Source organism: Martes martes, assembly GCF_963455335.1.
Source record: "Martes martes genome assembly, chromosome: 18".
NCBI classification, from domain to species: Eukaryota; Metazoa; Chordata; class Mammalia; order Carnivora; family Mustelidae; genus Martes; species Martes martes.
Window position 1 is genome coordinate 38,888,622 of NC_137906.1, and position 10,662 is coordinate 38,899,283.

Consider the following 10,662-nt stretch of genomic DNA (forward strand, 5'->3'; position numbering starts at 1 on the left):
GGGTAACTGTGGGCGAGGGATCCAGAGTTCTGGGTCCGGGTGGCTCTGCTGGAGAGGCCCCGGCGCCTGAGTCTGCCTTGCGCACCCAGGCTTTCCGCGCGACCCCCCAGATCGAGGCACCCTTGGGCACTCACCCTCTCATTCACCCTCACCCAGCCCCACCCCTCACCCGGGCTCTGTCCAAGGTGCTGCCGGCCCCGGACCTTCGGACCAGTAAGGTCTAGCCCCGGCGCGTCCCCACTCCACGGGCGAGCTCTCCACCTGCCGACTCAGCCAGAGCGCAGCAAGCCGCGCTGAGATACCCAGGCCTCTACAGGTGTGTCTGACGCGCCCAGCACCCTCGGGTGATGCCCTACCCTTCTGGCCAGGCTCCCTATAGCCTGGGCTCGGTCAAACTCGCTCCCTGGTATTGCCCACTGGGGGCACCTTCAGTTCCACCCAGAAAAGACGAAACGGGGGGAAGAGAGAGGGCGGGAGGCCAAAGGAGAAAGGTCGGCCCCTGCCGGGGTTCATCCTAAAGCGGGTCCAGGAATGCGTCCCTTCTCCGGCGTAACCCCCACAACCGGCTTCCTCCTCCTCCCGGTCCCCAGGACCCCGCCCACCCATCCTTTCGCCTCCGCTGTTCCTCCGTCTTCAGCATGACAGGCGCCTCCAAATCACTCCTTGTGGGGACCGACCTTAATTTGCATGGACACACCCAAGCCTGGCTCCGATACCCTCATTAACATAACCCCTCCCATCAAGCAGGAACTTGCAGAACTCTGTACCAAAATAGGTCCTTTATTCAAAGTCTATAGTTGGTCTTTTGACTACTTTTCTTGACCTCTCACACTTCCCTTAGGGCAGCAGTCCAGGACCACCACCAACAGGCTCTCAAAGCAACCTGAAATCAGACACCCCCATATCAAGGTTCATGAGAAAAGGAAGCTGGGATTCCTCTTGCCCTTTGGCCTCAACCATGTGAACCCCGAGGGTCAGACCAAGTTCTCAATAGCATCAGATGCTTCCTGTCCAATGTCTGGCCTCCACGGGATGACCAGGGATCGAGCTGCCCTTACAGGGGCAGAAGGTCAAGTAGAGTTGGCGTGAAGTCTCAGGTGTCCATCCCTCTGGCAGAGGGTCCAGTGGACCCTGGGGTTCCCGAGTCAGAGAGCAGAGATGAGCGAGCGCAGGGAACTCTGGCTGGAGGCGCTCAGGGGCCGGTAACTCGCGGCTAGACCCACAGCCTGAGAGTCGCCGGGAGGGCAGGGCAGGGCCACCCCTCGAGGCCGGCGGTACCACACAGCCCAGCTTCTCCCGGGGCCCCGGGAAGGCCCCAACGCCGGGGGACCTTTTCCCGGAGCCAGCAGACAGCTCCTAGAGAGGGAGCAGACGTCAGCCGAGCCCTCAACCCATCTTACCTCCAGCATCCTGCTTCCCCTGCGATCCCACGCGCGATTCCCTGTGTGGACGCAAGGCTTCGGCCCTCAAGAACCCAGGATTTCCTCCCAGCCCTGTTCCCCTTGGAGGCCCCCCTCCCCCGGGCCACCGAGGCGTCCGCCCTCAGGCCCTGCCCCAGGGGACGCACCGTCGGCGAAGCAGGCGCAGCAACGACAGGAGCAGCAGCAGCAGCACCGAGACGGCCGTCACCGTCGAGAAGACCCGGGCTGCGGGCGCACGGTGCTGTGAGGACGGGGTCTGGAGAGGGCGGCTCCCCGACCTCCCTCCCGCCTCGCACGCCCGCCTCACCTCCCACCGCGGCCTCCGGAGCCCCGGGCCGGGGGCTGCAGCTGACGTTAGCCCAGGCGGGGGGCGCCGCGGGGGTCTGCGCCGAGCCCTTGGGCTCCGGGTCGTCGGCGGCGTCCTGCAGCCCTGCGGAGAGAAGTGTGAGGCCGGGCGGCGGGGCGGCGGGCGGGGGCGCGGCCAGCCGGGCGCTCACCGCGGTAGGTGAGCGCGAAGCCCTGCGCGTGGCCGCGCGCGTCGCTGCGGAAGGTGAGCCGCAGCGCGGCGGCGCGCAGGCGCAGCGGCCCGGGCGGTGGCGGGCGGGCGCCGTCGAAGGCGCGGAGCAGGCTGCCCGAGGCGGCGTCGCGCAGCTCCAGCCGATCGCGCGCGTCGGCCAGCTCGAAGAGGCGGAAGGTGAGCTCCAGCGCGGCGCCCGGCGGGCTCAGCGCCCAGCTGCAGTTCCGGTCCGGCCCGTACTCGTCCGGGAAGTCCGGGGAGTAGACGACGCCCTGAGGAGCCGTCCAGTTGCCCTGGCAGGAGCCCACCGACACTGCGGGCGGGGCCGGCGGTCAGAAGCCCGCGGCCGGCTCCTTCTCCTCCCCCGCGGGGCCTCGACCCCACATCTGCCCCCCTGCCACCCGAGCCGGGTCCCACTCCTTCCGTGGACCGCGACTCCCCTCCTCAAGCCCCACCCTCAACCCAGGCCCCGCCGTTGACCCCCAGGTTCGGCCCGGTCCCCACTTCTGCGCGTCTCAGATCCCGCCCCCTTTGAGGGCATCGCGCTCCCCGACCTCACCCGGACTCCGGCGCTCCCCCAGAGCTCTCTTCCCTGCTCACTCCTCACCTTCGTAGATACCCAGACGCCCATCGCCACCGCACAGCTGGCCCGGGTGGCCGAAGCAAATCTGGTCACAGTCGGTAGCTGGGGCCGGGCGTCCCCGGTCCAGGTCGCTCTCAGAGCCACAGAAGCAGGCATAGCCAGCCTCCACGCCCGCCAGCTGGGAGCACAGACTGGGTGACCCCAGAGGCAGTGGTTGGGGCAGGGGTGGGGCAGTGGGAACCTAGGGTCTGGGTCGCAAGTGGGAATCGGACCTGAGGTTCCAAAATCAGTGTCAGGGTTTGACGTCAGGGTTGGGAGTTGATTTGGTGCTGAGGACAAGTTCAGGGTGCCGTTCTGGGCGGGAGGTGGGGGCAGTACCTGGTAGCCCTTCATGCGGCAGAAGCGAAGGCACACCTGTACCGTGAGCTTCGTTGAGGTGCCGCTGGGGCCACTGAGGGCCGGGGGTGCCCCCGAATCCACGAAGCAACCCAGGTATCCGGGCACTGAGGGGGCAGCGGAGTCAGGCTTTGTCGGGTGCCCCCAGAAGAGAACTCTACTCAGGCAGCCCAGCGTTCCCACCCTTGTCCAACCGGGCCCACTCACTGTGGCACGTGGGGATGTCACAGTAACGCCAGTAGATCCCCTCCTCTGTCTCGGCTACGTAGCACCAGGGCTGCACGTCTCCGTCGGGGTTCCTGCCCGTGGAGGACAAGTGGTCCCGATCCAGCCCCCCCAGAGGCTGCAAGTCCCAGGCCCCACCCCACGGCCTATTCGCAAAATGGCCACCGTGTGTGCTAGAATTTGTGTGTTCCTCTCCGTTGTCACACAAATTCTGGTTTGTCCCACGTGCTTTGGGACTTCCAAAGGGTTCGGTGGGAAGTCCTTAAAGGGGCCCTGAGGGCATATTTTGGGCTTCAGCTGTTGCTAGGACGTGACCTTATACATAAGGACTTTGAGGCCACCAGACGCGTTGTCCCCAACTCTACCTTGGGCCTCAGCCACTTCCCTTGCCTTGGGACCTTGCTTTAGAGCAAAAGTGCTGAACCCTGAGCTTTGTGGTGTCCTCCTGCTCAGGTCCAGACATCAGTCGTGGCTCTGAATCCCCAACCCCTCCATAACGAGTAGAGCCCCTCAAATCAGTTGTACGGCGAGGACCCGGCCCCTCCCTCCAGGGCTCGAGCCCCCACCCCCACCCCCGACTGGGTCCCGCCCGAGCGGCCTCCTTGAATGCCCAGACCCGACCTGAGACCTCAGAGTTTGGGCACCTAAGGCGGGTCCCATGCGCGACAGTGTTCTGAGCGCCCAGCCCCGCCCCCAGGGTGGCTGGGCCTCGTCCCTCGCCGAGGCTCCGCTCCCAGCCCGTCCGGGTGGACTTCGTATCCGCCCAGCAGAGCCCTCCAATTCCCCTACAACTCCTCGGGCCGACGCCGGCTCCGCGGCGCGCAGCCCCGCCCCCAGCGCAGGCCCCGCCCTCACCGGCAGAAGTTGTGCGGGCCCAGTCCCCAGCGGCCTTGGGGGTCGCTGGCGCTGCTGTAGCTGTGCTGCTGCGTCTGGTCCCAGAAGAGGCACGGGCGGCCGGCCCCGCGCGGCCCCGTCCGGTTCTGGCGGCCGCGGTAGTCGGCGCCATTCACCTGGAAGCACTCGGACAGGCCTGCACGACGACCGCGGGGACTGGGGGGGTCCGGACCTTCGCCCGCATCTTCACCGGCCCCCCCCCCGACTCCAACTGCCCGGCCACCCCACCCCACCCCCCCGCCCCCGGCTGCCCAGACAGCGCCCTCGGCGCCTGCGGGGCCCTGGCGCTGCTCAGCTGCCCCTGCCACCTGCTCCGCTCCCTCCTCAGCCTCCGGACCCGGGTCCTAGGCGTGAAGGTAGAGGACAGAGTGGTGACCACGGCTCAGAGTTGGGCCAAGACTCACCTGGGCTGTGCAGGCTCCCCGCGGAGGCCCCGCGTGGCGGCAGCAGCGAGAGGAAGAGGAGGAGGAGGAGGAGGCCCCGCGGGGCCCGTGTGTCCATCACCCCCAACCAAAGAGAGGTTGCACTGGCCAACGCACGGTCCATGCCGCCCCCGGGGTCGCTCCGGGGTCTTCCAGGCGACCTGGGGGGGCGTTGTCCTCTGACCGTCTGTTCTCGTCCCACTCTGGGAGGCGCTCTCCGTCTAGGGCGGTCACTCCCGCGGGTATTTACCTCCAGGGTTTCCGCCCCTGGAGGTGTCTCTTTGCCCCTGTGTCCCCACTGGGGGTATCTCCAGGGTTCTCTGACCAGGAGCCGTCTCCGTCACTGCCCCTCAGTGCTCCCAGTCTTGCCTCGGCTTCCACGCCCGCCCCCTCCCGCTGCGCCTTGCTCTCTGAGCCTCCCTCACTCAGGTCTCTAACGCACTGGCTCCTGCCCCCCTCGCGTCCCTCTGTGGGTCCCTCCCCCTTGAGTCCCTCCCTCCCCACCCCATCCCCCGAGGCCGGGAAGCCCCGCCCGAGACTGGAGCGGAGGCAGCAGGTCCAGACGCCTCCCACGCCAATCCCCCCCCAACCCACTGCCCCGGGACCCTCGATGTCCCGGCACGCTTCTCCCCTCCCCTCCCCCTCTCAAGGTCCGTGCATGTTCTAGGGGTGTGTGGAGGAGGACGGGTCACGCTGGTGGACAGACAGACCCTAATGGGAGTGATACGCGACCCTCTCCCGAGGCCACACGCCCTGGGACACCCCAGAGTCTTCTGTTCACAGGCACCCTTGATTCAAGGGTACGCGCGCACTCCCAGTCGGTCACCCGTTCATTGTCGGAAGCTCCAACGCACACCCTCTTTCGGATCCTCGCGTCCCTCTTTCCAAGTACCGAATGCCTCTGGTTTGACCGAGGAAGCGCCACTCCCTGCCCCCGCGCCCACGAGACAGGCGGGAATGGTGGACTTTCAATCCCGGACAGGCAGGGGCAGCTGGTGTCTGGGGAGGAAGGCAGCTGCGCCCCTGGTCCCAGCCTGTCCCCTCCTGTCTTCCCCCTTCTTTCCGTAGGACCCCCAGCCCAGGCTCGCCTGAGCCCTCGCAGCGCAGTGGAATTCCCCCAGCGGAGCCCCCCCTGCCCCCAACCTGGCGGGGGAGGGGGAGGGGAGCAGGCCCAGGCAGGCGTGGGGGGAAATTCCCCGCCCCCTCCCCCGGGCCCGACTCCTCCGAATCCTCTGATCTCCCAGCGCCGCCCGCCGGCTGCCCCCAGGGCTTGGGGGGAGGCCAGCGCAGGTGCGTGGGAGGGCGGGGGCGGGCGCCGGGGAGGAGATGGGTGGTAGCCGGGCCCGGAGCGGCCCCGCCCCGCCCAGATCCCTTGCCCCTCAATCCAGCCTCCCCTCCTCTCCCCAGGCCCTCGCCAAGCTGTCCAGCCCTGACGGACCCGTGCCCGCCCATAAGATAGGGGGCGTTCAGGAAGGATTCTGGAAAGGCCAAGATGTGGGTGGCGACGATGGGACGGGAGACCTAGCAGTTAGTGGCCCAGTGATGAGGTTCCTGGATCCTAGGGGCGGGCAGCCCACGGAGTGAACATTCGAAGTGGGCGGAGGGGCTTGTTGAAACTCGAATTGGACACCAGGGTCGTCTCCTGGGGAAGTCCTCTCAGCAGCCGGGCTGGCCAGGGCTTGGCTCCCAGTTCCCTGGCCCCGCTGAGCGCTGGACTGGGAGTCTCAGCGGCAGGTGCTAGCCCAGTACAGACAACGTGTCTAAGGCCCCCCTAACCAGGGGACAACCTGTGCCTACCCTTTGACCTGGGCCCCTTCTCCCAAGGGGGTTACCGAGAGAGGCAGTGGCTGCTGCGGCTTATAGGTGTCCCCCCAAGTCTCTGGCCCACAGGGAGCCTCAGGGGAGGCCTGGGCCATGGCCTCTGTAGTGGAGGGCGTGGGGAGCGTCACCTCCAGGGTCACAGACTGCCCAGGAAAGGGCTAGGTGGGGGGACAGGGATCGTGGTCAGTAGGAACTGGTTCCTGTCGTGGCAGGGACGGACCAAGCTGTCCATGCAGTCTACTTACTGTACTTCGGCTGCCCACTCCCCAAGGGCTCAGTCTCCCACAGAGGAGCTACTGGATGAGCGGGAGGGGGTGCTCAGATCCAGGACTGGGGCACTGAGAGGAGGGGCAGTGTCTCCTTGCAAGCTCTGGTCCCGGATGACTCACAGAGCCTCAAATTAAGATCTTGGCCCTCACCTTGTCCCTTACAGAGCGTTCAGGAAGGCTAGAGGGCCCCACAGTCTCGGTCAGGACTTCCCCTTGATTCCTCCAGAACAACAGAACTGCTGTGGGGGGAGGACTCTGTCCCTCCTACCTGCTCCGGCCCTCCTCCTGTGTTTCCTGATCCTGGTTCCTCCAGCTCCCACGCAAACAGCTGAACTTCACCTCCCCGCCTCCCTTGCATTTGACTACGGGAATGAGTTCAGGCCAATGGGTGTGGGCAGGAGTGATGCCTCCTGGTACTGAAAAGTGGGGGCCCAGACCAGCAGCATCAGCATCCCTGAGGCACTTGTTAGAAATGCAGATTCTCAGGCTCCTGCCCAGACCTCCTTCATCAGAACCTGTATTTAACAAGATCTCCAGGTTTGCAAAGCGCACCTGTAGATCTCTGCCAGGGCTCTCTCTCCCCCCTTCATCAATTAGATGTGGGAGAGCCCAGGGCCTGGGGAGGGTGGATTCCTGAATGCCCTGGTGGAAGGTGCCCACCAACGGGAAGTGCGAAGATGCATGAGAAACAAACGTGTTGTGTAGCCGCTGGGACTGGAGGCTTGCTTGTTACGCCAACTGGCACAACTTAGCTCCCCCAACCCACCTCCTGCCCCATCTAGTTACTGTCTCCTCTGTTGCTTTCCCAGGGCGTCCTAGCAGAGTCCCACAGACTGGGGACCCAAATCCAGAGACTAAGCCGTCAGCAGGGAGGGCTCCTTCTGCGAGCTGTGAGGGCGGATTTGTTCAATGCTTTTCCACTAGCTTCGGAGGTTGTTTGGTCGTCACGGGTGTTCCTTGGCTTATAGAAGAATCACCTGGATGTCTGGCTCGGTCTTCACGTGGTGCTCTCCCTGTGGGTGTGGCTCTGCATCCAAATTTCCCCTTTTTATAAGGCCACCAGTCATATTGGCTCAGTAGCTCACCCAAGGTCTATGACCTCATTGTAACTAATCACAACGGCAATGACCTATTTCCAAATAGGATTGCACTCTGATACTGGGGGTTAGGACTTCTGCACATGAACGGGAAGGTGGGAAGCGCACAAGTCAATTCATGACAGCTCATCTCTTGTCCCTTTTCCATCTTTACTGCCACTTCCCTAGTCTGGGCCACTACCGTCTCTTCCTTGGACAAATCATACTCCAAACTGAGTTCAGCTCCCCACTCTAACCCTCTACAACCCCTCTGGCAGCCAGAGTCTTTTGGGGGGGGGCGGTTAACTGCAAGAACCTTCTAGCTCTTGGCATCCGCTCATTTTTTTTTCCCCAGTAGTAAACAACACCTAACATTAACTTTATCATCTTAGCCATTTTTAAGCGAACATTTCAATAATGTTAAGCATGTTCACATCCTTGTGAAATGCTGAAGCTCTCTCTCATCAAACACTAATTCCCCTCCCCTCTCCCAGCTCCCCAGAACCACCTTTCTACTTCCAGTTTCTGTGATTTTTTTTTTTTTACTACTTTAGGTATTCCATAAAAGTGGAATCACAAAACATGACCGATTTCCCTCTTTTTTAAGGCTTCCTAATAGCCATGGTATGGCTAGACCACATTTTCTTTCTCCATTTATCTGTCGATGGACATTTGGGTCACTTCCACCAGCCAGAGTCCAACAGATGTGGGACGGGGCCTGAGCAGGACCCTCACCGGTTCCCATCCCTTTCCTCTTCACTTACTCAATCACATCTTTAACAAATATTTTTTGAGCACTTGCTAGGTGTGAGGCAAATACTCCTCCTTTCTCTCAAGCACTGGGTGTGCAAGGCCAGAGCCCAAGGCTCAAGCAAGGGCCTTATCTCCAAAGCTGAGGGGCTCTTCTAGTGTCCCTCGAGCCCTTGGGGGCACAGTGGGGTGGGCAGCCCTGGGCTCTGCAGGGCTGTGGTGAGGATATGGCCCAAGGCCAGAGGACGCCCTGCCCCCGCACCTCTCAGTTTTGGTCCTTGAACCAGGTGTCATATTGATGTGGGAACCAGACAGAACACCCAGGCCAGGTGCCGCGTGATGCGACTGCTCCCTAGAAATGCCCCCGGCTATCTGGATACCATGGGGATGGACTGCAGAAAGGGGACACCAGAGCCTGCGGTGGTCAAGCTGGCAGGTGGCTGGGGCTCGGGATGGGGATGTTTATTAACATAAGGACCAACTAAAGGGTTGTCTTTACTCTAAGAGCGCCTTAGCTGGGCTGTGGAGTGACTGTGTCCCTCTGAAATCCGCATGTTGAAACCCTAATAAAATGTGATGATCTTAGGAGGTGGAGCCTTTAGGAGGTCAGAGCGCAGCCTCCCAATGGATTAGTGCCCTTATGAGCAGAGGTAGGTAGCTGGTCGGGTCCCCCGCCCGGTTCGAGAACCCAGTTAGAAGGCAGCCATCGTACCTCGGGAAGGAGGCTCTCTCGGGACTCGCGGGCAGCCGCACCCGATCTCAGGCTTCCAGCTTCCTGGCCTCTGAGGACTACGTGGGCCTTGTTTGGGCGCGCCCCACCCCCCTGCTACGCTATTTGTTACGACAGACACCTGGATTCCCCAAAACCGCCCAGCTCCAGAGAAAGGAACCCCACCAGCCTGACCAGGGAGGGAAAGACACGGGCAGAGCGAGTGAGGCTAGCGGGTCTGGGGTTTCTTTTCGGGGTGGTGAATATTCTGGAATTAGATGGCTGGGACTGACGCACCACTCGTGAATATACTGAGGGCCACGGAGTCGCACACTTTGAAGGGGTGAACTGGATGGCGTGTGGGTGACACGGTGACAGGCAGGTGGCGCTGGGGGGCACTCACAGCTAACAGGCTCCCGTCGCAGGCCACTGCTCCCCGTTTTTAAAAGCAGAGCTCCTTGGGGTGCCTGGGTGGCTCAGTTGGTTAAGTGACTGCCTTCGGCTCGGCTCCTGACCTCAGGGTCCTGGGATCGAGTCCCGCATCAGGCTCCCAGCTCCATGGGGAGTCTGCTTCTCCCTCTGACCTCCACTCTCATGCTCTCTCACTCTCTCTCTCTCTCAATCTCTCAAATAAATAATAAATAAATAAAAGTGGAGCTCCTTGTTGAGACTTCTGTTATCCCTGGTGAACTTTTATAAACAATTTCATAACGGAAACCTAATTTCATAATTGTCGCTCACCTTCACAGGAAGGGGCAGAGGCGCACTCACGACCACCTCCGTGTGCTGCAGACGTCATAGGGTCGGGTTTATTGGGGGAAACAGCGGCAGAGCAGCAGCAGGGAAGGCGGCGAGCCCTGCTCACCCACGGAGGCGCCAGCTTCCGAGGACCTGCCCCCCCACCCCAGTGCACTTTGCACTGTGACAGCACAGGGCAGGGGGCCTCTGGGTGGCCCGGCAACGGTGGAGGAAGCCGACGTATGGGAGAAAGCCTCTGGAGCCGGAGCGGTATCCAAGTTCCTATCCATGTGGGTGTCCTCAGGCCAAGCAACACGGACCGTCCGTCCTCTGAAGTCAGCGCAGGAGCAGAGGGGACAAGCACACAGCCCTTGTCGGCATGGACGTCCAGGGCGAGGAGAAGCCCGCGTCCCTCTGTGACTCTCCTTGTGCTGCATCCTGGAGCCTGGCCAAGCTGAGAGGCATGGGACGTGGGACGCAGGAAGTCACTGTCCTTGCAGAGAGCCGGCTGGGGAGGCTGCAGGGCCAGCAGGTCCCACTGGCCTTACAGGGGGTCACAGCCATCGGGACTCAGTGCTTCTCATAGGAGCACCTCACGGCCGTGTGAGGTATCCCGTCCACAGAGGGGCTGAGCCATGGTGGCACCTCCCGTGGGCATGCGTCCTTGTGATACAAAGATAGACCCAGGATTGGGGTGTCCTATCCCACAGGGCCGTGTCTTTGGCCTTGGCCGTGGGCAGTTCACTGTCGCAGGGCAGCGGGCTTCATGGCCAAGAGCACTCCTCCAAACCTAGCCCCTGTGTAGAGTGTCCTCTGCTGAGGGGTCCTCCGGCAGACAGCT

At 62.7% G+C, this 10,662-nt stretch overlaps 1 protein-coding gene across 1 annotated transcript; it reads right to left on the reverse strand.

Moving 5' to 3' along the window:
- Positions 1-761: 761 nt before the first annotated feature.
- On the reverse strand, positions 762-4,870 carry KREMEN2 (kringle containing transmembrane protein 2). The gene is made up of 9 exons (XM_080830722.1): positions 4,441-4,870; positions 3,998-4,172; positions 3,125-3,216; positions 2,900-3,024; positions 2,546-2,699; positions 1,919-2,251; positions 1,729-1,851; positions 1,568-1,646; positions 762-1,356 (listed from the first exon to the last, which is right to left on the reverse strand). Exons 1-9 carry the CDS (start codon positions 4,580-4,582, stop codon positions 1,146-1,148), a joined length of 1,434 nt encoding a protein of 477 aa, XP_080686848.1. The 5' UTR covers positions 4,583-4,870; the 3' UTR covers positions 762-1,145.
- Between the last annotated feature and the right edge of the window lie 5,792 nt (positions 4,871-10,662).

Bases quoted from the DNA above. Each gene is read 5' to 3' on its own strand.
- KREMEN2 (XM_080830722.1), bottom strand. From the start codon at position 4,582: ATGGACCGTGCGTTGGCCAGTGCAACCTCTCTTTGGTTGGGGGTGATG. The intron at 3,025-3,124 runs GTGAGTGGGCCC...CTGCCCCCTCAG, and splicing joins TGACATCCCCACGTGCCACA to TGCCCGGATACCTGGGTTGC. The intron at 1,357-1,567 runs GTGCGTCCCCTG...CTCCCTCTCTAG, and splicing joins CTGCGCCTGCTTCGCCGACG to GAGCTGTCTGCTGGCTCCGG.